At 52.5% G+C, this 27732-nt stretch overlaps 1 protein-coding gene across 1 annotated transcript in view; it reads left to right on the top strand.

The window, feature by feature from the left end:
- The window catches only part of ROBO3 (roundabout guidance receptor 3), an 86239-nt gene that overhangs the window by 52710 nt on the left and 5797 nt on the right, over positions 1-27732 (top strand). The window contains exons 8-20 of the mRNA XM_014525827.2: positions 9130-9335; positions 19229-19310; positions 20124-20292; positions 22631-22797; positions 23255-23376; positions 23890-24106; positions 24943-25067; positions 25232-25403; positions 25890-26084; positions 26639-26662; positions 26743-26785; positions 26906-27060; positions 27450-27722. Coding sequence (XP_014381313.1) covers positions 9130-9335; positions 19229-19310; positions 20124-20292; positions 22631-22797; positions 23255-23376; positions 23890-24106; positions 24943-25067; positions 25232-25403; positions 25890-26084; positions 26639-26662; positions 26743-26785; positions 26906-27060; positions 27450-27722 — 1950 coding nt within the window. The remainder of the gene's footprint in view (positions 1-9129; positions 9336-19228; positions 19311-20123; positions 20293-22630; positions 22798-23254; positions 23377-23889; positions 24107-24942; positions 25068-25231; positions 25404-25889; positions 26085-26638; positions 26663-26742; positions 26786-26905; positions 27061-27449; positions 27723-27732) is intronic.

Here is a 27732-nt window from a genome sequence, read left to right on the forward strand (position 1 = left end):
ATCAACAACATCATTATATACTCACAATCCTGGGGACAACATCTGTGACACATGAAAGAGGTGCTACGAGAATTTTGCTGGGTAGGGATGATGGTCAACCCCAATAGTGCTCACTAGGAATGCAATAAACCAATTACCTAGGATTTAGAGTTGGACAGGGAGTCATATGTCCACTGACCAGTAAGATAGAGACAATAGAAAATGATTTACCACCCCAGACCAAGCAGCAGATGAGATCTCTCCTGGGGCTGGCTAACTATTATAGGAGATTTATTCCCCATTTCACAGAAAAAGCAGCAACATTAATGGATGCAATAAGGGGGAAGGTACAGGGTTCAATACAGTGGACTCCCCAAATGAAGAAAGCTTTTCAGGATATCAAAAGGGCCCTGTGTAATGATGTGGTAGTTGTAACGCCTGATTTCTCTAAGATTTTTATCTTGAAGACGGATGCTTCCAAGACTGCCGTAGGCGCAGTGTTGTCTCAGGACCAAGAAGGCGTGGAGCGACCAATTGCCTTTGCTAGTAAAACATTAAACTCTGCCGAGACCAAGTATTTTACTATTGAGAGGGAGTGCCTAGCGATAAAATGGACCATAACTACTTCAGATATTATTTAATGGGGTGAGAATTTAAATTAGTCACGGATCATGCCCCTTTACATTGGCTAAATAAGTTCAGGCATGATAACGTGGGAATTATGTGTTGGGCATTATCTCTACAACCTTTTTAATTTAGTGTCAGTTATAGACCGGGAGCGACCAATGAAGTTGTGGATTTTTTATCAAGGTGTAATAACAGCGAGATGGCAGTGCCAGATCAGTGCAGGACCCGTCTCAAGATTACTGATGATCAGGATCCAAAAGCTGTTGTGCCACAAGGCAACTTAAGTGGGGGGATATGTGAAAAGAAAGACTTACCTCAGCTGAATGCAGAGTGAAGCCAGTGGGACACCACGCTGGAACCAGAACACGATGAAAGTGAAACTGTGGCATCCCCGACCACTGTGGTAAAAGGAAAAAAGGGAAAAAAATGGCAGTCAGGAGGAGCCAGGACTGGCTCCCACGTCAGCATGGGCACGCTTTATAGCAGTGTGCCAGGACCAATTTGCTGCCCGGATCCCTGAGGCCAGGATAAAAAGTCCGGTGGGGGAACAAGAAGGGAAACCGGAAGTGAGGTTCCCAACCGGCCTGGAGGGGCCAGATTCAGACCACAGTCCTACTGCAGGGATGTGGTGGCTGTGTCAGGAAGGGGCTTTCTCAAATAATCGGAACCAGACAAGGCTCAATAACTTACCTGAAGAGACTCTGTGGGTGTTGGACATCTACGACTGAGACTGGTTCCTGGCAGGACTAGATAGGGTGAGGACCACCGAACATCTGACCCACAGTGAGTATAAAACCTGAATAGGGAGCAGGACGCCAGGGGACAAGACAGCCCAGAACCTGGCAGACAAATAAGGCAAGGTATGGTAGGGAACACTCAGGCCAAACAATGTCCTGATCCCACCGTCATAAGTTTAAAGGTCCAAGACACCAAAGTGCACGTGATACCAACTCTGGTGGTCCAGGAAACAACATCTTTGGTTGGCGTTAGGCAGGGTGTAGGGGAGGTGGTGCCCCAAACAGGAAGGACAACCAGGATGACTGAAGGAAGGTACCAGGAGGGATGGGATAGGCCATCTTCCTTCTAATTACAAAAGTTTTCCAGCAGAGACGTGGCAGATGAGACCCCCTGGGAAACCAAGCAAGGTCCAACCCATTAACAAGCCTGTTTCATCCCTAAACTATGGCAAAACCAGAAAAGACCTTACGAACTCGACACACAGGTGAATGGCACAGGAGACTACAGTCTCCCACAACATTCTCCCAGGCATGCTAAGGAAGTATGGGCTGGATGTATGGACTGTAAAAAAATGGCTGGAGCATTGGGAATAGAGAGTAGTAATCAATGGCTCTATGTCTATTGGCCAGCTGGTATCAGGTGGAGTGCCCCAGGAGTCCATTGTCTTCATCTGTGACCTGGAAGATGGCATAGAGTTCCCCCTCCTCCAGTCTGTAGATGGCACCAAGCTGGGGAGAGTAGTATATACACTGGAGGGTAGATTTAGGATTCAGAGTGACCTACATAAATTGGTGGGCTTTTGGTTGTACCAAGGTTCTTTGAGTGGCTTCTTTGAGTAGCTTCTCTCATTCCTTGGAGTGTCAGAACAGCAGAGACTCCCTATGCCTAAAGGAAGGTAATTGTGCCTGAAAGCTTGCTAAGAACTTTTTTCATACTATTCAGTCGATCTAATAAAAGATATCACATCTAATCAAAGTACCTTGCCTGCTTAGATAAATTGCAGGATTAGGCCAAAAGGAATATCATGAGGTACAACAAGGACAAGTGTGAAGTCCTGCACTTAGAACAGAACAATTCCATGCACTGGTATAGGCTGGGCTGAGTGGCTGGGCAGCAGCTTTACAGAAAAGGACCGGGGGGTTACAGTGGACAGTAAGCTAAATATGAGCCAGCAGTGTGTCCTTGTTGCCAAGAAGGCTAACAGCACACTGGGCTACATTGTGTGTTGCCACTAGGTCAAGGGAAGTGACTTTTCCCCTCTATTTACCACTGATGAGGCCTCATGTGGAGTACTGTGTTCAGTTTTTTGGGGCCCCCACTACAGAAAGGAGATAGACAAATTGGAGAGAGTCCGGCAGAGGACAACAAAAATGGTGAGGGGTCTGCGAGACATGACTTATGAGGAAAGTCTGAGGGAACTGAGCTTATGTAGTCTAGAGAAGGGGAGACTGAGAGGGGACTTTATAGCAGCCTTGAACTACCTGAAGGGGTGTTCAAAAGTGGATGGAGCTAGTCTGTTCTCAGTGATGGCAGATGACAGAACAAGGAGAAATTGTCTCATGTTGCAGCAAGGGAAGTTAAGGTTAGATATCAGGAAGAATTTTCTCACTAAGAGGGCAGTAAAACACTGGAACAGGTTACCCAGAGAGGTGGTGGAATCTTTGTCCTTGAAGGTTTTTAAGACCTGGCTAGGGCAAGACAAAGCATTGGCTGGGATGATCTAGTTGGGGATGATCCTGCTTTGAGCCGGAGGCTGGACTATATGACCTCCTGAGGTCCCTTTCAACCCTAACTTTCTATGATTCTATGATTTGGATTTTCTACTTCCTGCAGAAAAACAGATTTTCCCTTTTAAAGGAGAAAATCACAGATTTTCCCCTTTGAAGAAGAAAAACATGGATTTTCCCTTTTGAAGCAGAGTTCCAGTCTGCTAGAGCTGCTTGCAAAAGGACAGGAACCTCTAAGCCAGAGGTGGGCAAAATACGGCCCACAGGTCATATCCAGCCTGCCAGGCCATTCTGTCTGGCCCACGGGGCCCCTAAAAATTTTAGAAAATGTATATTTATCTGCTCCAGGCTGCCTGTCAAAGATGACAGGAGCCAGGGGCAATAGGGCCCAGGGGAAGCCGGCAGGACTCACCAGCAAGGCCAGCCTGGTCCTGCCCTGCCCCCAGCCCCCTACCACCCCCTGCCTCCCCCACAACCAAAAGTCTCTGCCTGCTGCAGCATCACTGCTTCCCTGTCTGCCAGCCACCTGATACAGCACCACGTAGCTCCTGGCTGCATCACCAGAGCAGGGGGCCCACACTGGTCCCCCAGGGCGAGGAGCAGGAGGGGTGTGTGTATGTGTGTGTGTGTGTGTGTGTATGTGTGTGCTTGCATGCGTCCCTGCAATGAGGGAGGGGGAGAGAGAGACAGAGAAAATAATGAGGGAGGGAGAGACTGAGAGACTCTGTGTGTGGGGGGGGGTGGGGGTGTCATAAGGTGAGTCACACGCGCACACCCTACCATACATATGCACCCACACCCCCCTTGCATTGCCATACATGCAGACCCCTACACCCACACCCCTTGCACATCCTCCCCACATGCACATCTCCCCACAAACCCCATACTCACCTACACCCCACATATCCACACACACACACCCATATGCTCCCACACCCACACCCTCCCTCACAATGTGACTCATTTTCCCCCCTGTGGATTTTGGGGTAAGTAGGGCTATTGGGGTCTGGGGCCTGGAGTTGGAGGACAGCTAGGGCCCCCCTCTGGCAGGGCTGAGAGAGCCCTATGGGTTCAGTAAGGGTCACACATCTGGGCAGAGGGCCTGTGGGGAGAGCTGGAAGGGAAGGCAGGGAGCAGGGCAGAGGTGTGGGGTGCGAGGCTGGAGGAACAGGGAGAGGTTTGTGGGCACTCTCAGGCCAGTATGGGAAAACCTGGGCAGCACCCTCGCCCCATCGTGCCCTGCTTGGGGTTAGGTATGAGCAGGCAGGGTCTCTTACATGAGTGGAGGAGGAGGCAGTGGTGGTGGCTGCGGTGCTGTAGGTCCGGGGACACTGAGGCTTGCAGGGTGCTGGTGCTATAGCACCCAGTGATCACCCTGTCCCATTCTGTGAGACAGAGCTTGGGCAGGTATGGGCTGCCTTGTTCCCAGCCATGCTGCCTCATCCTGCTGTGGCTTGTCCCAGCTTGAGCTGGGGGCACTGTCCGGCCAGGATGACAGTGGCAGCAGTGGCTCAGTGCAGGAGGGAAGAACCACGTGCACTGTGCCCCTGCCTGCCTGGCTGGGCACCTTCAGGGTAGGGTTGGGGGCTGAGGCTGGGGTTGGGGATGCTGCTCAGTCAAGGCAGTGCCTGGAGTCAGGGCACTTGGGACAAATGTTGACCATCCATGCTGGCAGCCACCGCCCACTACTGATTGCACTACCACACCACATCCCAGCAATCTGGCCTGGCCTGCTGCTGGTGGCTCTGCCAGGGCTAGTGCTGGAGGTGGTGGCTGGAGGCACACTGCATGGCGGGGCAGAGGGAGAGGAGGGGAAGAGCAGTGTGGTTGACCCAAATGCCGCCCTCCCCCACATGGGGCCCCACCAGCCTCAGCTGCCCTGGTGGAGCACAGCCCCTGCGTGCCCAACCACCAGATGGGATAGGATATGCCAGTGGGAGCCATAGCCACGTGGGCAGCTGCTGCCCTGTGCCTACATCAACACTGGAACATGCAGTCCTGGCTGGGGGAGCTCCTGATCCCAGGAGCCACTCAGTGGGGTGTGATGGGCCAGGATGGATAATAGGCAAGGGGAGAGATTGATGTGGCATTTGGGTCTGTGTGTATGTGTATGATGGGCTAGGAGTGGCAACGAGGGGGATGTATGTGAGAGAGAGTGATGGATTTGGGGGCAGTGCTCCAGGTAGAAGCTGCTGCCTGAGCCAGGCCTGGAGCCCTCCTGCCCCCCTAGAGCAGCCTGTGAAGAGGGAGACCGGCCTGGAGGGGGAAGGGTCTTGCCCAGCCAAACGTAGGCTGAGCCCAGTCCCTGAGCCCCAGTCAAGGGATTCCCAGGAAGGACTTGGGGACAGCTGGTGCCTGGGCATAGGTGCAGGGGACATAACAGCAGGGGCTGGCACTGCTCAGAACCACAAAGGAGCAAGGGGGACAGCTGAAGCTGGACCTATGGTCTGGTGCAGCAGCAGGAACTGCTCCCAGGAGGGAATGTGGCAGGGGCTGTGGGTTGGAAGTGAGGGGCATCGGCAGGGCTTGGTTTGGGGTGGGGGGTGGAGGCTGTGCCTTGGGAGCGAGGGACAATGGCATGGGCAGGGGCAGGGCACAAGCAGGTCAGGGCTGCTCAGCGCCACAAAACAGGGTGGTGGGAGCATTCTGGTGAGTGAAGGGGGCAGGATCATTGGTGATAAGTGCAGAAGGGACTGTCATTCAAGAATTGGGGTCTACAGCCACACTCTCAGATGTTTAACAAGCTGATGCTTCACTCAGCCGAATTCTACTGTGTTGCTAGACAGACAATTGCCTATCAATGGGCAGATACCTATGGAGTGCTCACCCTAGTTCCTGGTGAGATCAGCCTCCGTCTCTAATTTGATCTAGTTGGAACTTTAATTTTCAAGGTACTTAATGGGACAGGCCTGATTGAGAGCAGAGGCGGCCCATGTGGACATGCCTTAGGTGAGGGCTTTATCCATTAGGGACACAGCTATTTGCACCCTGTCTAGGCACAAGAAGACTCAGTATTCATCCTTCTGGCACTGCCTTTCTGAATTTAATACTGAGGAGCTGCAGGAGGCCTGGATTTTCATTTCATTGCAGAATAAAATAGAGGACTTGAATCACAGACCTGAGAGGGCAGAAAGCTGCTCCCATCAGCCAGTGTGCCAAAGCCCCGGGGCTGCTCTCAGGCTCTTGCCTTGGTACCTACACCCTTGGTTTGGGAGTGCTGCGAATGGGGCACAGGCCTCAAATTTGGATTTGCAATCCCTGTCAGTAGCAGGTGATATCTGCATGCTGCCTCCTCTGGTCCTGCCTGTTCCAGGCCAAATATTGCCCCCCACTCTACTGTATTATTTGTCTAAAGCCACCTGTAAAATCTCTTATTAGACATGGTCTCCAGATAATCTCCTGCCCAGTGGAGGTGGGGTCAAGGAGATGAGGCTGCCTGCTAGATTATTTACCAGCCTCTGTGCTGAGGGCCTTGTTCCCAGAAGAGTCTCTAAGGTGGGGCACTCTCCACCTGACTAGCTGCACTGCATACATGCTGTTGGGCTGCCAAGGGCTTCAGTCTGCAGCCCCTTCTCCTGAGACCAACAGCATCACCTCTGCTGCCTGCCCAGCCTCTGCCAACTGCACATAATCCCCTGGAGCCCAGTTAGCAAGATGCCTGGGCCCTGTGCCAACCAGGGCTTCTGTTTCATAGGAGAGAACTTTTCTTTTTTAATTGCTCTTTTTGATGTATCTATCAAAGACAAGCCAGCCAAGGAAAACCCAAGTAAGGAGGAGCAGCAGGCAGGGCTCAGCACTACAGGAGAGTGATGGAGAGACCAGAGCTGCCTGCACTGTGGAATAACAGCAAAGCAAGGCAGGACCACAAGGGCACTGGGTAGGCCTTGAGAAAGCTGGTGGCAGAGTGCTAAGTACTCAGCCCCTACTTCGGTGGCTGCTCTGTAGCTGTTTGAGGACAGGGGAGCCATGTAGTCCTTGTGTGCCTTGCTATTGTCCTCCACCCCCACTGCCTGTACACTCATTTTGTGTTCAATGAGACTATTATTCAACATCATTTCTCACTGTGTCAGAGCACCTCCTGCCCTTTCCTTCATGTACATGAGATCAATGGCATTGATCCCCCATCAAATTGGCACCAGCACCTGGCTTCCATAGAAATGCAGCAGCACAAGCCTATGCGTTAATCAGACAGACCCCATTCACTGAAGTGTCTGTCATGGGAGGGTTCAAATCCCTAGAGCAAAGCACAGGCTCCTAGTTACTCTTTAGAGAAGGCCAGAAGCTACTGGGTAGTGTATGTGCAATACGGAGCAGCCCTTAGTGATTTAGAGTAAATCAATAGACACTGAAGTAGAAGAGAAATCAATCCACTGGCAGCTCAATGCCTGCAAGTCTTTCCATTTTTCCTTGGGCTTTGATGCCCCATCTCAGACTCAGTGGCCGCATGCATTTTGCAGCACCTCAGAGGCTGTTGAGGCACTGCAAAATGTACCCTGCACATGTAATTTGGTTTTCTGTGCTGCCCGTTTGCAGTGCAGAGCCAAATTTAGATACTGAGAAATTCCAGTATAAAGAAAAAGCGCACGGAAGAAAAACAAGGCAGTGCACATGGCAGCAGCACATGGTGCCCAAAACCAGAGCCTAGGTGGCCAGAGCCACACTCTGCATGCACCCAGATTGCCACCACTGGAGCCCTGGGAGGCACCCAGACACCCAGGTAAGGCTGCTGAGGCCAGCCCAGGTGCTGGCCCCAGCCTCCCTGTCCTACCAAAGGCATTTTTCCCTGCGCAAACTCCATGTGCAGGAGCATGTGTTGGTGCAAAAAGCAGCAGTATGCCCTTACTCATGGGGATGTGGCCAGTGACTCCCCTGTGGAACTGGGCCTAGACTGCCCTGAATTCTGACTATCAGCTATAGCCAGTATAGCAAAACAGTTCTCTGCTTTCAGGAAGAGCCTTATGTGTTGAACCTTAGCTGTGATTCGAACACCCCGTTTTTAGTTTAATAACACTTTTGGGTTCCTTTGTTTTGTTGGTGCAGGCAGGAAAGGTGCATGCTGACACTCCTGCTGCCTGCAGTTGCCAGACATACATCTTCAGATAACCAATTAATTCTTGCCTTCAACTGAGTATTTAATTACAAGTTACTAAGCAAGCTGATTGATAGGAGTTTCATTAGCCAGGACTGGTCTGTAGGAAAAGCAAATTGCAAGCCATCATGCAGAGGCTTTTAAGATGATGTAAAGATCAATTAACAGAAAAAGACAACAGCAGAAAGCAAAGCTCAAACAGCTTAAGTGCCTCCAGTGCCTTCCTACAGGACTTGACTGCATCACAGTCTAGAAAGGCCAACTTGTCCATCACTCTGTCTTTCTCATTCTGCTCCTCCCTTTCCATTTGGTGCCTGGTAGCAGTTATCTTGATGATATTGAAGCCAGGATCCCTGGAATACTCCTATTCCCAGCTGCCCACTTAATCAACCTGCTACTCTCCTAAAGATGGCAGATGAGAGGCAGTAGACCAAGCTGCTGGCACTTCAGTAAGTAAATGGTGGATGCCCAGGAGGGTATTGAATAGGGGATAGATCACTCTAAAGCTGTCTGGTTCGATGCTCTCCCTGTATAGCATCCATTTCTGCCACTATCAGAGACAGAATACTGGATGAGATGGACCATTGGTCTGACTCAATATGGCACTTCTTATGTTCTTATGACTGAGCTGCTTTTTACCCAGTGTGATTACAAAATGGTAGGGACTTAGTATTTTCCCTAGGCCACAGGTGGTAGGATCAATAAGTCGGGGGTCTGAGCCACTGCTCATGCTGAACTCTTGGTAGACTGATTTTGATGGATGCAATATGGCAGATTGGGTCTGAAGCCAGGAATCTCCATGGCTCTGAAGGGTCAGATACTGCACCCTCATCAGAAGGGTACAAATTTAGCAGAGTTCCACATGAGACTCAGCCATTCCACATGGCTGTCTGCTCAGAGCAGCTCACACAGCCTGCCCTTGAGCAGGGAGGAATCCCTCACTGGTTCTCTTCTTTCTTTTGTCTTAAGTGATGTCAGATCATATCCCACCAATTATCTGCCGAGGGCCGATCAATCAGACATTTGCTGTCGACTCAACCGCCCAGCTGCAGTGCTACGTGACTGGAAATCCTGTGCCTAGCATACAGTGGCTGAAAGATGGGCAAAAGGTTGTGGGCAGCGATCCCAGAGTCAGCTTGCTGGACAACGGAACTCTGCAAATCACAAACCTGCAGGTAGGCATAGTTCTCCAAGGCGCCGCCCTGCTCTGCCTGCCCCCTGCCCAGGGCAGACTTCACCAGAAAGCTGCAGAGCACGACAGAGCAAAGCAGTTGAATAAAGGGCAAGGGCTATGGGTGTGGATGGGGCACTAGTCGCCTCTCATCAGGAGGCCTCTGCTGAGCCTTCAGAGGTGGGCAAAAAAAGGTCTGAGAATTAAATTCAGCCCACCAAGGAATTATGCCTAGCTTGTGCCAGGCCTCTTGGTCCTGCCCAGCCCAAGTACAGAGGGAAGCCCAGGCCATGGTGCATACAGCCATTGTGGGAGGAAGAAAGCTGTGGGGCAAGTGGAGAGCAACCAGGCCTGACCCTCTGGCCCCAGCCCAGCCCCCCTCCATGCTGTGCCTGCAGGCCCTGCTTGCAGCTACTATGACACAGCTGTGCTCTCCCCATACTTTTCTATGAGCACCTGGCAATGAGAAGAAGGTGAAGTGGCATCGTGGAAGCACTTCTGGAAGCAGGCCGAGCTAATGCAAAAAATGGCATTCACGCTGTGGTGGTCCAACCCCTAGTGAGCCCTGGTGAACACAGCTGTTTCCAGGAACAGCCCATGGGTTGGACTGTATCCAGATTAGGAACCAAATTGTGCTTCCAATGCTCACTCAGTTCGAAACCAATATTCCTAATATAATACAGACCCCAAAGGGAGGAGAGTGTAAGGGAAGTTGTCTGATGCCTTCAGGTTAAGGGCTGTGGAGAGGACAGACACAGGAGATCAGCACAGAGGAGGATATGATGTAGAGAATGGGGGCTGCAAGCTTCTAGGGGATACAGATGAAGGAGGAAGGGAAGCCACTGTGGATTGGGGTCACTGGCAGGAGGAGAGTCGTGATGGAGCAGGAAGAGCAAGTTGTGCCCCAAAATAAACACCTCCATGTGGACTTAGAGTGAGCAAATGGTCTGTTCATTGTATAGTTCCCAAGATTCAGTCCTGAGTAACTGAATTCCTGAGCCTGGTGTCTGCTTAGTCACCGATTCACTAATTTATCAGTTACTGGGCGAAACAATAGTCTAATTCCCTGAGTAGGAACAGGAAAGGGATCTATACACATCCCTGCAGCCTCCTCATGTAAAAGGCCAGGTTGCTCTACATCTCTAGAAAAGACATAACAGCTGAGAGCAGAGTAGAGCTTTGAAAAGCCCATACACCTGCGGCCTGCCCACACATCAGCCCACACAGCCTGCCCACAGTTGGCCCCAGGGGGTTAAACCCCCAGCGCTGCCTGTCTTCTTATCCCACGCTTCTGCCAAATCTGGGCCTTTCCTAGCCCTGGCATCCCTGGCTCATCACCGCACCATTGTCAGAGTAGACTTGCCAAGTATGCAGGGGGGACTCCCACAATTCTGTTCTCAGTCTCCTCTCTAGCAGGGCCCTCCAGCTGGCTTTGGCTGTTGGTGGCATTTCCTCTGAGCAGGGAACTGGAAAAGCATTCATGCCTGGGCTAGCTTCTACTTTCACAGACACCCCCAAAATAGGCTGCTGGCTGCAAGGACCCAAAATGAGTCCACAAAGGGCTTTGCATTGACTTAAAATGATCCTGAGCACATCTACACATTCATTAATGCGCTGTAGTTACAGTGTATTAAGTTTCGTAGTTGCATAACCAAGTACTAAATCAATGCACAGTAACTAGTGCTACTGCGCAGTAGTGCCAGCACACAGGTTTTTGCAGACACTAATTATACAGTAGCCTAATATTACTGCTTAGTAGTTTATTAGCACAGGTTTTATCCAGGACACTACTGCGCAGTGTTATTAGGCAACTGCGCAGTTAGCAACTCATGTAGACACATCCCCTGTCACTTTAAATGTCACATCACTACTGTGTGGACAGAATACAGCACAGGTAATACCAAGAAAATCTGAGGAATGTAGGCATACAGATTTATCCAGTTGGCTCCCTCTAGCTAGCATGTCTCAGGCAGATGTCACTGAGCAAAGAGCTGGCTAAGACTGACTTTATATGTTTTTCCCATTCCCCCTTAACATCTAAAAAAATTTACAAAGTGCCTGGGGAGATGTCTTCCCTGCAACAGGTACCATAGCCCTGAGGGTTGCTAGTGCTCAGGATATTTCAGCGCTCTTGAAATCCGATTCTTCCCTTCTGTTCTGCTAGTACCTGCTGGCTAGCAGATATGAAGACATCAGTTGGTATATTCCTAGTATCACTTAACCCCTCAGTTTCCCCACTGTGTGGTTTTGGTGTTACATGCTCTGGCAGTGATGATCTTTGCAGCAAGATGCCCTATGCTGTAGGGAATGGGGATCTGGATTACAGATGCGCACAGCCATGCACACACAGATGTACATACACACTCCCATTCCCCTTGATTCTCAGGCCATGGAACAGCTGGGACAAAGAAGCTACTTTATTGGACAAGGAAGGCACCTGGTTTTATGCCTTTCTGTATCCCCCTCACTGCTCTGCCCTGCCACAGAGCTGACAGCCTGGGATCCTGTGCCTACAGCTCTGACCTCCATCCAGTGTGAACTCCAGTGGCATCAGTGCTGGGGTCTAGTGGGCACCCAGATACAGGGGGAGGGCTGTCCACCGGAGCTCTTCCCTCACTCTGTGCTGCCTCAGAGCTGCTTGTCACAGTCTGAGGAAGCTGTTGCTGTTTCATTTTATGGGTGTAGGTAGAGGTGACAGTGGCTTGGGTATCAAAGGGCAGGGATACAAGGGGTTCCCATCCAGTTATTATATCCATAGGCACCTGTAGTCATGCCAGTGTAGAAATCTCCCCTCCATCTTCCCCCTACAAAACATTAACCCTGCTTCATCCAGGGTCAGGGTTAAGGTAATGTCACTCACTTGTAGCTACCAGTTCCTGTCACAGCATAGGAAGTGGTGCAGGCTTCCTAACAGCAGCTCCCCTCCCTTTTTAAAGCAGCTAAAATCTCCATTTGCCCATGTACTTTGTTTGGTAGTGCCTTTCCCAACCTGCAGATGTAACTGCAGTTAACCCATGCTGCAGGCTGCAAGGGCTCCATGTGGGACACTGGCTCTGTGAAATTCTCCAAAAGAGATGCCAGGGAGGGGGAGTGAGGTCTGCCCACCCTGAGCTAGAACTTTCTTCCTCACCAAGAGCGGTGGCAGTGATCCCCCTTTCCCTGTGCAAGCCAGTGGTGGGGGCAGCATGGGGCTCACTCACCTTCAACAGCTGTACAAACCCAAGTTGCCATGGAGACTTTTTCTATCTGTGAAGTGTGACCTTTTAGCACAGGTTTGGTTACATGGTGTTTCCCTGCACCGACGTGCTTATTCCAGGGGCTTTCTTCAGGTTAGCACAAATTCATATTTCGGCAGCACAGAACAAACTAAAAAAAGGCCCCTTTATACTGAGAGTAAGTTCATGGGTGTGTGTGAGGGGATAGCCCAATATAAATCTAGTCTTAATTTAAATTTATGACTTAGATTATACCAAAAAGATAGTTCTAAAGGAGCTTTCTCCTCATTGCAAAAATAGGGATAATTAGCAGCTGTTAAAAACAAACTAACAAGAACCCCAGATGCTCCTAACCCAAACATTGCTGGAAGAGGCAAAGGCATGCTGCAGATGAGTTAATTCACATACTTTGGCAGTATGTGCAAGCACTGGGGACATCCAGAAGGAAATAAGGTCATGGACTGGCAAGATAGCAGCCGTATTCAGCAGCCTCAGTATGATCTGGTCATCAAAAATCAATGATTTACAGAGGAAGTTACACATCTTCAACTCCAATGTTATTTCACACACACATGAAAGTTGGAAACCCACCCAGAGTACAGAGAGATATCTGGCTCCAGAAGTGAACAACTTGGGAAAATGTAACGGATCAAGTACAATGATTTTATATCACACATTTGTCAGGGAGCTCTGTTTCCCCCCTCCCAACACTATACAGGAAATGATGGAAATATCTGGGACAGGAGATACGATTGATGCCAGTGCCTCCCCCTGGCAGACATAGTATTGACCAGCTACAGGAACTCGAGGAACAGGTTTCCCATTTAACAGCACTCAGAGAGAGGAAATGAAGAGCTGCCCAGGACAGAGAGGGGTGACAGAGCTTCACTGGGCAGCATCCGATGGAGGGAAGAAGGTTATTGAGTCTGACCTTCCAAATATCACAAGCCACTACATTTCACCCAATACCCTACAGTAAGTTGACAACTGCTATACTCCCAATTCAGCCAAGGACAAAGGACATGTGGGGACCAAAGGAAACACTTCAAGGACTCCCTCAAGGTGAACAGTAAGAAGTGTGGTATTGACACCGCAAATTGGGAAAAACTAGTTCAGGAGAGGCAATGCCTTGTGAGAGAAGGCACATCTTACTCTGAGGAGAACCATCTTTCCTGGAAGCGGAAAAATGACAGAAATGGAAGGAAAGGAACAAGACTGAGAAATCTGTGGTCTGACCTTCCCGTTAACCACCACCTGTGGCATTTGCCATAAAGTCTGTGGCTTTAGGATCAGCCTTCTTAGCCATCAGTGGACTCATTTACATCCCTTTACTTGACTATGGGAGTGATCGTCCTTGACCGTAAAGGATCACTGAGAACAACGACAAGTTGAAAGATTTTAGTTAGACCATGTATTTCAGTCCTCAAAGACCCAGCCATGCCACAGTGACTAGGAACTGATTAAAGGAGAACTACCCAGGTGGTTCCAGCAGGTGAATAATGCCCCATGTGGCAGAGAAAGCCAAAATGTCTCAAGATTTCTGCAACCTAGTCTGGATGAAAATCTGGACCCTAAGCATGTAAGGAAGAGGACATCATGGCACATATGCCCAACCTGCTTTCTAGCCTGTCTTCAACCATAGCCACTCTCTCCTGTTTTAGAGGAGGGCAGGAAAAGAAAAACAAAAGTCAAATTCTGCTCTGGGAGAAGTAATTCCTTCCCTACCCTCCCTATGATCATGTGAAGCCCTGAAACATGAGATTAGATTAAAATGATAGCCTTAATATAGAACTGTGAGTGTATCGAACCTGTGAAGGAAGAGGGAAGGGAAAAGGGAACTCAGATCTACAAGTTCAGAGGTCAGGGAAGACTTGCACTGCCTTCTAGCCTGACACACAGCTCTTGTACTCACAAGCTAAGGAACTTCTCACAAAAGCTGAATTAAAGCAGGTCCCTTAGGAAGGTATCCAGTCTCACCTTGCAGAGTCCACATGAGACTGGGTCCTTGCCTCCCCAGGGAGCCAGCTCAGGGTTGATTTGCCCTCACGGCTAGTAATGGCATTTTACTTTGAAGTTGAACAAGTGCCATTTGCCAGTACTGGCACAGCCCACCACAGCCCTGGGGGTTTGAGCCCTGGAGTGGTGCACCTGGGCAGAGCTGGCGGAGCTTGAGCCTTGATGGCAGAATGAACTGGGGCACAGGAAGTTGAATTATGTGTACACATGTGTGTTAAGCACTCAGTAAGATGCTGAAAGTGTGTGCATGCCTGTGGGTCCATGATACCCATACATGTGGGTCCATGATACCCATCATTTTTAAAGAGCACATTTGGGGGTGCCTGCAGAAGGGAGAGAGAGACCCTGGGGCCAGGGGAATGGGAGTTTTTGGGGTAGCAGAGGGGCTCAAAGCCAAGGCAGAGCAAGCTGATATCTAGTGAAGTCTGAACACTAACGGGCTAGGGCAGTTTCCAGAGTAACCTGAAATGACCCGCGAGCATCACTAATGTTACCCACAGACATGTCAACTCCTGTTACAGCTGCAGTCTTGCTGCATCCTCTCACCCCGATGTGTTTAACCACCTGTTGCTTCTGGGCTGGGAAAGAGCCCCAGCATGCCAGGACAGTTAGCCCTGAGAACAGGGAGCTGGAGCTCCTGTCCCTCCTAGGAGCAGACCAGTGTCTGTCTGTTGCCGTCTGAGGTGGATGGCAGGGCTGGGAACAGTGTGAGACAGTGGCAGTGATGGGACAGGTTTCTGGCAGCCCTGCTACAGGGCTGCAGGTGGCATGGTGCTGCCCATGGGGCTGGCAGGTTTGTGTTGGGGATGCAGGCCATAGAGATTCAGTATGGTTTCTTCCCCCTTGCCCAAAGGCAGGCGGGCACACTGGGGATGCTGCAGCATCAGCCGCAGTGCTGAGGTAAAGGGGAGGTTATTCATAAATTACTTAACAAAACACAGAGCTCACGCTAAATATTTGTTTAAAAATTGATGGTATGACTCAGTGAAGAGAGAATTATTTCACATGTGTTTTGTGCCTCTGTTGTGTCAGAGTCAGGAGGTTAATGCATCTGCTGGATCCCGGTGTGCCTAATAGCATCATTTGATAGCAGTTGTGGCTCTTTGCCCAGGAAAAAATTAGGGCTGTCAGACAGATTAGAGGCTGTGTGAGTTAATGGTCCCCAAGGACAGGCACCGCAGCAGGCCGTGGTGATTCATGGGAAAAATGGGGCAGCTCCTGAGATACAGGACAGAGCCCACCTGACAGGCATGTTAGTGATCCCTCAGTTTCCCCAGCACAGGAGAGAGTGCCCTGCCCTCTCCCTTGCAACTTGTTTCCTGCCTTCACCTCCCCAGGCTCACACCCTAGAGAAAGGAGCCACTCCTAGACAATCACCTGCCCTTTGCCCTACTTTGCTGGCAGCTGCACTCAGAGGAGCTTGATCCTGGGTATCTGGACTTCAGAAAGGAGTCCAGGAGAGCTGGTTGTATTTTAAAGAAACCATACTGAGGGTGAAGGAGCAAACCATCCTGATCTGTGGGAAGAATAGCAAATATGGTAGGCCACCAGCTTGGCTTAGCAAAGAACTCTTCAGTGAGCTTAAACACAAAAAGGAAGCTCTCAAGAAGTGGAAGCTTGGACAGATGACTAGGGAAGAACAATAGAATATTGCTCGGGCATGTAGGAATGAAATCAGGAAGGTCAAAGTGCAATTGGAGTTGCAGCTAGCAAGCGAAGTGAATGATAACAAGGTTTTCTACAAGCACGTTAGCAACAAGAGGAATGTCAGGGAATGTGTGGGTCCCCTACTGAATGGGAGAGGCAGCCTAGTGACAGATGATGAGGAAAAGGCTAAAGCACTCAATGCCTTTTTTATCTCGGTCTTCACAGGCAAGGTCAGCTCCCAGACAACAGCATTGGGCAGCATAGTTTGGGGAGGAGGTGAGCAGCCCTCACAGGTACTGTTTAGAAAAGCTGGACATGTACAAGCCCATGGGGGTGGGATGAAATGCATCTGAGGGTGCTGAGGGAGTTCGCTGATGTGATTGTAGAGAAGCTGGCCATTATCCTTGAAAACTTGTGGCCATGAACGTCACATGTCCCCGGAGGCCGAGGTGGCAAGCAACCATCTATAGGCGGCAGTGTCGGCGGCGGGGGCATGGTGGCGGCGAGCAGGGAGCTCCCGCAGACAACCACAGCGGTGTCGGTAGTGGGGGGGTGGTGGGCAACCACCTGCAGTCACCGCTGACAGCATTGGCGGCAGCCAGCAGCAATCAGGGACTGCCTGCAAACTGGCAGTGGCTGGGGTGAAGGCTGGCAAGCGGTGACCGCCCGCAAGTGCCACGAGCAATGTCGGTGGCACTTTTTGTAGATGGTGCACCACCAAGCTCAGGGGGTGCACATGCTGTACCCCTTACTCAACGCCAGTGCTTGTGGTAACTGGGGGAGGTCACGGATGATAGGAAAAAGGCAAATATATTGCCCATCTTTAAGAAAAGGAAGAAGGAGAATCCAGGGAACTATAGACCAGTCAGCCTCATCTCAGTTCCCCAAAAAATCATAAAGCAAGTCCTTAAGGAATCCATTTCTAAGCACTTGGAGGAGAGGAATGTGATCAGGAAGAAGTCAACATGGATTCACCTAAGGCAAGTCATGCCTGATCAACCTGATTGCCTTCTATGGTAACTGGCTCTGTGGATGTGGAGAAAGCAGTGGATGTGATATACCTTGATTTTAGTAAGTCTTTTGATAAGGTCTCCCGCAGTGTTCTTGCAAGCAAGCTGGGGAAATATGGGTTGGATGAATAGACTATAAGATAAAAAGTTTCCTGGATAGGCTTAACAAGTAGTGATCAATGGTTCAAGGTCTAGTTGGCAGCCAGTATCAAGTGGAGTGCTCTAGGGGTCAGTTTTGGGGCTGGATTAATTCAATATCTTCATTAACAATCTGGGGGATGGGATGGAGCGCACCCTCAGCAAGTTTGCAGATGACACCAAGCTGGGGGAAGTAGTAGATATGCTGGAGGGTAGGGCTAGGATTCAGAATGACCTAGACAAATTGGAGGACTAGGCCAAAAGAAACCTCAAGAGGTTCAACAAGGACAAGTGCAAAGTCCTGCACTGAGGACGGAACAATCCCATGCACCAGTACAGGCTGAGGGCTCACTGGCTACGCAGTGGCTCTGCAGGATGATCTAGTTTGGGATGGTCCTGCTCTGAGAAGTGGGGTTGGCTAAATGACCTCATGAGGTCCCTTCCAACCCTAATTTTCTATGATTCTAATACCCCCCTGACCCTCAGGATATGGGTCACACCCATGAAGCACTGCCCCATCTCTCTCTCAACCTTACAGGGTTGCCAACCCTCCAGGATTGCCCTGGAGTCTCCAGGAATTAGATATGATCTCCAGGAGACTGCTGAGAGTCACCTGGGAGATAAATGATAGGGCATTCATTAACATAAATATTAAATGTTGAATCCAATTTATACAGTAGTCCAGTGGGTTTTTTAAAATGCAATAGTAATGTACATTTGCCTTCCTGAGTACAGTGCAGTAGATCAGTCATTAATGCGATTACATCATGTGATAGATAACATGGTTAGTCCTTATGCCCTTGCCTCTCCCCAGCTCTGCAGCCCTTACTGTGCCACCTCAGAGCAGGAGATGTTTGAACAGTGCAGCAAAGCAGTGTGTTCTGTCCCCAGGCATCAGGGACCCCGAGTGCCATCCCAGGGTGTGTGGTGTTGGGTATCACAGCAGTGGGCAATCAGCCCTGGACTTTGACTGTGCAGACCGGCACGTCCTGTGCTCCACAGGCTGGACTGCTTGGCTGTGTGTGTCCAGTCCTGGCCTCCCCAGCAAGCAGGCGCTCTCGACCACTCAGCTAGAGAAGCCCCTTGACACTGACGTGACATTTATAATCATTGGGGTTTTGGTGGGTTCCCACAAAACTGTCATGTTCTTCAGGAGAAAGGTAGCAGCTACAGCTTGGTGATAGTTTCACTTCAGCATTGGCTGTTCCCTGCACTCACTCGTATCCCACCCCAGGGAGCTGCAGCCCCAAGCTTGCCCTGCCCTGCCCAGCCCTTGCTGGCTAGCACAGCTGACTCAGACTGTGTACCTCTCTTCAGCCCATACGTACCGGCTGCCTGACAAACTGAACTCCCAGTCCTCCTCGCTCCCCAGGCTGTTGGATCTTCTCTGTAAGCTAAAGAAGCCCCTCTGGCCCCTATTCCTGGCAGCAGTATGCTGGGGGACAAGCAGGCTGTTCTGCCCAGTAGTGCCCAGGTACACACCACCTAGGGCAGGTGTCCTCCTAGCACTGCCTCTGGCAGGATCAGACTCCTTGCTGCACTGGTGGGGGAGGGCTGCTGCTGTCTTCCATGGAAAAGTGCCACTAGTTGCCTCACAGCTTGCTAGACACCCAGCACCCCACAGGTGCCTGGTGATCACATGATGGGTAAAGCTGATGTCTGTCAAACAGGCCAGCCCCAGGCCAGGCTTGCACCAAGACCCTGCTGTATTTGGGGGATCCCTGCATTCCTGTAAGGCCCCTATCCTCTGCTCTGGCAGTAGGAATGAGCAAAGACAGGGTTTGTGGTTATGGTGCCTGCCACCCCCAAGCTAGCCCCCCAGGATGGCAGTGGCAGACATGCTGCTCACTTGTTCCCCTTGTGGCTTGCAGGTAGCAGACTCGGGGCTGTACAGCTGTGTCGCTACCAGCTCGACTGGGGAGACAACGTGGAGCGGGGCCCTGGTGGTGCAAGGTCAGTCCCGGATCATTTCAGCTGTGGATATGAAGTGCAGCAGTGGCTCGACATGGGCATGGTAATGTTGTCTGGGTGCCATGGGGGCAAAGAGCAGACACACACTCAGGAGCAGCTCTGGAGGCAGCTTGGGGCAGTGGCAGAACCCCCGCATTTGTTTGGCAGCAGCTCTGTCTCTAGGCAATCATTGCTGACAGGCTTTCAGGTTTGTGCCAGGCAGGGGCTCTCACATGGAGGGTGCAGTAACCTGGCTGCCCATGGCTGTTTACTGCCTCATGCCCTGCAGGATGCAGACTGGTCCTGCCTGGATCCTTCCTGCACACAGACCACTGCGTGGTGGAGGCAGTGCTGGCTGTGCTTTGTGTGCTGCATTCCTTCCTGGGAGGGCCTAGGGCAGCCTGGCAGCATGGAGCCAAGCATCCTTCAGGGACATTTTGTAGTGGTGTTCATGGCAGGTGTGGGCCCATCCTCTGGGTAGAGCTCCAGAAGCCGGGTTAGTGCGCCAGTGCTGCCTGGGACTGTACTGCTGGGTTGAGGGACCAGAAGGCTAAGATCTTTCATCACAAATAAGTGTGGCACTTCCCTCACCAGGTCCTCCGGGCTCTTGACTTTCTCTGCAAAGGGCCAAGTAAGGCCAGCCACAGTGGAAGCCCTGAGCAATCCTGCAGTCACTCCCTAAGTAGTGCTCCCTGGGCTGGTTGTGGAGCAGAATCCTGAGCAATTAACAGCTCTGGACCCTAGGCAGGACTGTCTGGCTCTCCCTGCCTTGCCCCTTGCAGGTCACTCCTGCTTATTTAATCCTTCCTTCCCTAGAGAATGGGGCTGACCTCCATGTGCAGCTGCCAGAGCCAAACCTTCTGCCTGGGCCCCCAGCTGTCCCACTTGTTACCGATGTCACCAAGAACAGTGTGACCCTGGTCTGGAAGCCAAGCCCCCAGAGCGGGGGAGCTGCAGTCACTTCATACATCATTGAAGCATTCAGGTAATGCCTTGCACCCTGCCTCTGAGTACCCATTTTCTCTGAGCATGAATGCTAGCCAGGGAAGGCTTAAAGCAGGGAGATCAGCAGGGAGCCTGTGTACTGCTTTGGAGTGCATACCCAGTAAGGAACCACCTCACAGTTGGAGGCTGCCCCACACCCAAGGCCCTGTGCACAGAGCAGCTGGTGTCAGGGCTGGACTTGCTCTCTGCTGGAATGGACAGAGCAGCCAAGCAGATGGAGTTCTGGATCTTGGGCTCTGAGCTTCCTTCCACCACTGGGGACAGTCACTCAGGCAAGACATATAAGGGTTATTTTTCAAAGGCAGCCATTAATTTAGGGGGTGTTTGGTTTTGGGCCCAGCCTGAGTCCTCATGGGTATGAGTCCTTATGGGTCCTGAGGGACCTGAACCTGTTCAGCCTCGGCAAGAGGAGGCTGAGGGGGGACCTGGTGGCTGCCTACAAACTCATCAGGGGAGATCATCAGCAAATAGGAAGAGCCCTTTTCTCCCCAGCACCGCCTGGGGTGATGAGGAACAATGGTAATAAGCTGATGGAGAACAGGTTTAGGTTAGAGATCGGGAGGCAATATTTTACACTTAGGGTGTCCAGAATCTGGAACCAACTTCCCAGGGAAGTGGTCCTCGCCCCTACCTTGGGCAAATTCAAGAGGAGGTTGGACGATCACCTGTCTGGGGTCTTGTGAACCCAGCATTCATTCCTGCCTGTGGCAGGGGGTCAGGCTAGATGATCTGTTTAGGTCCTTCCTGACCCTAGCTACTATGAAACTACTATGAAACTATCATCACTGGCAGGAAAAGTTGAGCCCCCAGGGTTGTATCTGTGTATCTTGGAGAAACCACTCCAGTATATGAGATACAAAGTTTGGGGACCACCAGGGAAAAATCTCAGGGCCTCCTTCCCTTTGCCTGTTACCCCACCTGACACAAAGCAGGATCAATACTGAAGTGACTATGAATCAGGGGCTGACCCCAGTAACAGGCAAGGTCATGAGTTGCAGTTTCCATGGCAACATTATCATAATCATTGTGCATATATAGAGCATATATATGCAGGGCCCCTATCCCCTGCTCTGGCAGTAGGAATGAGCAAAGGCAGGGTTTGTAGCATCTATAGAGCATTTCAAGGGACATCACTGCAATCTTCCCTATAGATATGAACTGTATGGAAGAAACTGGGTCTTCTGGGACTCAGCCACAGGGCAAAACCTACAGATAGATTTGTGCACAGATACACACCTGCCTCTTGCCATGCTGTAGGGATGGATTCCTCAGCCCATCTTTCTCTGCAGCAATTACCAGCAGTTCCTTTCTAAAAACAGCTTCTCCCTATGGGCTTGGAGAAGCATAGCTGTGTGTGTCCCTGGCTCTACGTAGCAGGTCTCCCTGCAAGGCAGGTGTTTGTGCTCTCCTATTCCTGCCCATGATGCCCAAAATGGTGTGGCACCCAGACCCTCATTCCCCTACCGCCATGGCAGATTGCTGGGCAGGAGCAAATGCTTACTCCCACCCAGCTTCTAGCTCAGAGCAGCATCTGCTCTGGAGTTTGCTGAGGTTGATGGAGGCAAGCGGGGAGGGTGCCTAGCAATGAAGGATTTTGGCAGCTCTACATCAGGGCATGGCTGTAAGTCAGTGGCTAGGCTGGCCATTCAAGCCTGACTGGGTCACACGGCACACAGGCTGCTACACACCTAGGGATGCAAGGGATTGGGGCGAGGGGGAATATGCCACCTACTGGACCTGCATGCTGTGAGCAGCCTAACACTCCTACTCTTATCAGTTGGAAGAAAATGAGTTCTGTACCAGGGGTCTGGCAGCTCCTCGAGGGTGGTTACTTACCCTGGGGGAGGGTCTGAGGTTTCACTGTGGGGCAGCAGGTATGGACACTGCTTTCAGCACCCACTAGCTAGAGGTAAGACACTGCTGCCAGGCAGGAAGAAAACAGAACTCCTGGGCAGAAAGGCAGCTGGATTCCACCTTTGCACTGGGATAGCAGCTCTAGAGCCACTTTGGAGCAGACCCTCTTTCCTCTGCTGAGTGCCACAGAGCTCTGCTGGTCCCTCTGGAGCTATGACATCCTCCTGGGAGTTCCTCGGCCCATGGAGAATCCACTTCTCGTAGAAGGTCCCAGGGCTCTGCACACCAGAAGGGCTGTACAGACCTCCCTCTGCTGTGTCACTGTCCTGGCGAGCCCCTGCTGTGGCACTCCCCATGCCAAGCCCATGAAAGGCCAGGCCCCTGCCCCGTCATCCCTATTCACAGCACCAGGGAAGGGAGCAGAAGGCCTGGCCACAATCAGCCCTTCATCTCACTTGCTGCAGCCAGTCTGCAGGCAGCACCTGGCAGACCGTGGCAGACAACGTGAAGGTGGAAAAGCACACAGTGAGTGGCCTGGACCCCAACACCATCTACCTCTTCCTCATCCGGGCTGTCAACTCCTATGGGCTGAGTGACCCTAGTCCCGTCTCAGAACCAGTGCGCACCCAAGGTGAGGTTATCCAAGTGCCGGCCAGGCAGGGCCAGAAGCTCTCAGACTGCCTTAGATGAGGGGCATCTTGGGGTGGGGGAGGGGGAAGGCGGAGGAGGATGGGAGCGACCTGAGTAGGCCACGTCCTGGCAAAAGGAGAGCAGATTCAACCCAGGCATTAGAGCCTTGTTTCCACATCTGCCATGGACAGAGAGAGCCAGGCACAGCTTGGGGATTGAGGTCCAGAGGCTGGATGGTCCCCTGCGCTTCTCTTGTTAACAGCTGTGCTGGGATTTTGGAACCCGGTATGAGGGGCAGGCTGAGCCATGCCCTATGGCTGGCAGTTGAGCTCTGTGCCAGGTCTCTTTTGGCTTCTCTGTAAAATGGATTCAGCCCCCGCAGGCCCCCCGCCCCTGGTGGTCCCAGCAGGGCTGTCTCACCTGCTGCATGTGCCCTCATGACTGGCTTTGCTTGGTAGATGTCAGCCCCACCCGGCAGGGTGTGGATCACCGGCAGGTGCAACGCGAGCTCGGGGAAGTTGTGGTGCAGCTCCAAGAACCCATCATTCTCACCTCAACCACCATCCAAGTGACCTGGACTGTGAGTGTTGCATGCCTCTGCCAGCATGCAGCAGTGATGAGGGAGAGGCAATACAAAGGGTAGGGGTTGGCACAAGACAGTGCAGAGAGCAGGGACAGGGTCCACGTGGAAGGTGCATTGTGGGTAGGTAGCCAGCAGGGCTCTGCAGAGAGGGCCCAGAGAGAGGCAGCATGGGTGGTTGTGTAGCAGGGAGCAGGTCAGTGCAGAGATGGGAGTTGCAAAGGGTGTGGGGGTAGGGTCAGCGTAAGGGATACAGTAGTGATGATGGGATGCAGAGGATAAGCAATGCAGGATTGGGGGTATGAAGGGGAAAGGGCCATAAGGCAATGTGGGAAGTGGATAGTGGTATGGGGCAGCAGTGTGGAGGGCACAAGGCCAAGACCTGCCCTGGATCTGCGGTGGCAGGGGCAAGACAGTGGACACATGTACATCTCCCTGACCTGTGGCCTGCTCCAGGACCACATGCAAACATCCCCAGTGCCGAGTCACACGAGTTTCCTCCCCACTCCCCAGGTGGATCGCCAGGCCCAGTTCATCCAGGGCTATCGGGTGTTGTACCGCCTGCGAGGTGGTGCCTGGCTGGCACAGGATGTGCAGGCGCCTGCTGAGCGCAGTGCTGTGCTGGAGGAGCTGCACAAGGGCCAGGAGTATGAGCTCAAGATCCGGCCATACTTTGATGAGTTCCAGGGCATGGACAGTGAGGTGCTGACAGTGCACATGCCTGAGGAAGGTCAGTGCTGCTTAGCATAAGGATGGCCTCACCCCCACCTGCTTCCTGCTCAGTGCTTGGGGCTTGCTGTAGGACATGGGGATCTTGGGCTGGGCTCATGTTCAGGAACAGGAATGGCCCTGGTCCTGCTCTGACACCCTCCAGCTGTGGAGGGATAAACGGATCCTGTCGCCAAGCACCTGGGGACCTCTTCTGTATGTGGGGACAAGGTGGGGAGGACAAGGCTGGAGGTGTCAAGGCATGTACCAGCCTCTTACCAGCTTCCCCTATGGGTTGCTCTTTCGTTGTGCCTCCTCAACCGTGCTCCTCCCCATAGCAGTAGGTGTTGGCCATGATTGAGCCAGTGCCCCTGGCTTGGTTTGGGCTGCCTGGCAGTGCCAACTGCCTGGAGGAACCATGGGGCTGGGCTGGGTGGGGTCAGCAGAGGCTATAGTGTAGGGCCTGGTTGGGACAGAGTGTGTGGGCCTGCTCTAAGCTGGCAGGCTGTCTTTGAGCAGAGCTCACTTTCCAGCTGTTATCCAGATAACACTGTGGTCCTTCAGAACTGCAGCCTAGGGATCAGCTGGAGAAGGGTCAGGGTCAGGGATATGGATAGGGAAGCCAGCTTGCCTTGTTAATGGTTCAACCAGCCCCCTGCATGATGTGGGCATTGCAGGAGCCCATAGGGGCTGAGGAGCCTGGGTTAGGCTCTCCCAGTGCAGGACTCTTGGTGTCCCATGGCTCAGGTGGTCCTGTTGGTACCAGAGCTGGGCCTGGCCTCTGACAGGGGCATGACTTTGTGGGTAGTTTCCCAGATAGCTTTTGGCAATAACCCCTCTTTCCTTCATCCTGCCCAGCCCCCAGCGCCCCGCCTCAGGCAGTTACCGTGGTAACGCTGGGGACCAGCAACAGCACAAGCATCAGTGTGTCATGGGAGCCACCCCCTGTAGGAGACCAGAATGGGATCATCCAGGATTACCGGGTGAGTAGGGTCAAGGGTGATGGGCCAGTGCTTGTAACAGGCCTCAACAAGGCCACCACACCTGGCACAGGTATTGCCTAAAAGTTTTGCTCCGGTAATGCTGAGCATCTGGAGCCCCCACCGTCCCCTGAGCCTTGGCTAATTCAGCCTTCTCCCTCTGGCAGATCTGGTGTCTGGGGAATGAAAGCCGCTTCCACATCAACAAGAGCGTGGATGGCACGGTGCTCTCAACAGTGCTGCAGGGGCTGGTCCCTGGTATACTCTACCGCACCGAGGTGGCGGCTGCCACCAGTGCCGGGGTAGGCGTGAGGAGCACACCTGTCACCATCCAGATCAGTGAGTCCAGGTGCTCTGCAGGGCAAGAAGGGGAAGGACAGCTCCCTCCTGCCCAGGTGGCCTGCAAGCCTGACGGGATGGGTTCTGTGTGTGACAGTGCCCCACGGTATCATAGAGGTGCCTGCTTGGAGCCACTGTGGTGGTCCACAGCTTCATGATGGAGCTTGCCAGGCTGCTGGTGGGACAGGAAGGGGAAGATCAAGCTCTGGTGTCTCAGGGCCATAGTTGGGCTCAGGGGGAGACTGACTGAGAGGGCCAAGGCAAGAGGGTGACATGGCTCCTTGGGCTCTGAAGTGGATACAGCAGGGCCATTGGCCATGAAGTGTGGACGGGACAACAGTGCTAAGTGCTGCAGCAGTAACAGCCCTTGCACTCAGAGCCAGTCTTCCGGATCCCAGTGCCTCAGCATTGGGTCAGACCCATAGTCCCTTGGGAGCAGACAGATTCTGCCCTCACTCGCATGTCTCTGCTGCCCCTCCCCACCAGACCCTTTCCTGGAGCAGGACTCGGTGCCCGTTGGCAGTGGGGAGAACATGAGCCTGGCAGAGCAGATCACAGATGTGGTGAAACAGCCGGCCTTCATCGCAGGCATCGGTGGTGCCTGCTGGGTCATCCTGATGTGCTTTAGCATCTGGATCTATTGCCGTCGAAAGAAGAGGAAGGAACTGAGCCACTACACAGGTAGAAGCTGTGCTGCATGGGGCAGCATCCATTGTGGCAAGCTTGGGGCACTGGCTGTTCCAAGGGGACCTGAGTATGTCGGATTCTGCCCAGGAGACAGCAGGGCAGCTGTGAGCATGGCAGCTTCTCTGTGCAGAGGCAGTACAGAGGTTCAGCGTCTGTGCTCCCCCCATGCTCATGGTGTCCCATATACAGGGGAGACACTGGAGAGCAGCATGGGTCTCTGAGATGGGGTGTCCTTGGGAGGGCCCCTGGCACTAGGCAGCATGAACTGTGCCAGAGGCAGCACCAGGCCACAAAGCTCTCACCCAGACCCAGTGAGAGTAGCACCCCTACAGTAGTAACTACCACCCCACTGCACTCCACACAGCACCAAACTTCAGGGGGGACTCCAGGGTGGCCTGTGAGCAGTACTGTGCTTCACTCCCATGACTGCCCTGCACTGCCCTGTGCCTGGTGCCTGCTCCACACCCCATCCCTGCTGCTGCCTGTGCTCACCACTCCCCACCAACTGGTGGTACCAACTGGCTTATTGTCTCCTTCCTCTCTTGCAGCCTCCTTTGCCTACACACCAGCAGGTATGTCCCTTCTCTCTTCCCAGCACCCCTGAGCTGGAGCCTGCCCCCCACCCCTCATCATGTGTCTCTGTCTCTTACAGTCTCCTTCCCACACACAGAGGGACTGACCTGTGGCAATGGCAGGTGAGTGCAGAACGGCCTGTCCCACCAGTGCTGCTGGGGAGAATCCTGGCCATGCTGTGTCCTCCAGCAGCAGTCCCCGAATGCACTGTTCCCTAGCACTAACCTTGTCCTGTCTTATAGACCTGCCATGCTGGCCATGGCCACCAGTGCTTCCAACTACCCATGGCTGGCAAATTCGTGGCCTGCACCCAATCTGCTGCGTAATGAGAAGGCCAAGAGGCCTGGCATGACCTGCTGTACAGGAAACCATGATGTCACAGAGAGATACTACAATGGTAAAGGGGAGAGGGGGGCCAGGCAGGAGCTTTGGGAATGGCCAGGCTGCTGCAAGTCCAGGAGAGGGGCTGAGAGTGCATGGGCCCAGGTATGTGTTCACCTGGGCCACCTCATGGCTGGAAGGGGTGAGTGGGCAGAGGAGTGAAGCTGGTACATAGCTGGTGTGTGCCCACCCAGCTGGCCTCTGCCTGTGTGATCCCTAGCTCTGGAATTGATCTGAGCCAAGTTCCCCAGGCAGGGGCACCTCAAAAAAAGACTGGGCAGGCATCTTCCAGGAGGCCTGTGTGATAGAGGTCAACAGCTGCATGCCCTGTCTCTAGCTGGGCCTTGGTGCCCACAGCTGGGCTATCCTTTGAGTGTGTGCCCATGTCTCTGATTGACTCCACAGATTCTGGGATCTCCAATTACATTGCTCAAGCAGAGAAGTTTGGGGCAGGTGCATCTGATGGACCCATTTACAGTACCATTGACCCCACCAGCGATGAGCTGAGGACCTTCAACGGGGTGTTTTCCCAGCATACAACACCTTACGCCACCACTCCCATGGTGCCGTATGGGGCCCAGAGCCTGCCCTCCCCCAGTGAGGAGAGCCACTGGGATGCCCAGCCCAGCACCTCCAGTATCCAGTATTCACAGCCAGAGTGGAGCAGGGTGGAGAATGGTAGGAACCC

This window comes from Alligator sinensis, unplaced genomic scaffold (genome assembly GCF_000455745.1).
Source record: "Alligator sinensis unplaced genomic scaffold, ASM45574v1 scaffold625_1, whole genome shotgun sequence".
Taxonomy (NCBI): Eukaryota; Metazoa; Chordata; order Crocodylia; family Alligatoridae; genus Alligator; species Alligator sinensis.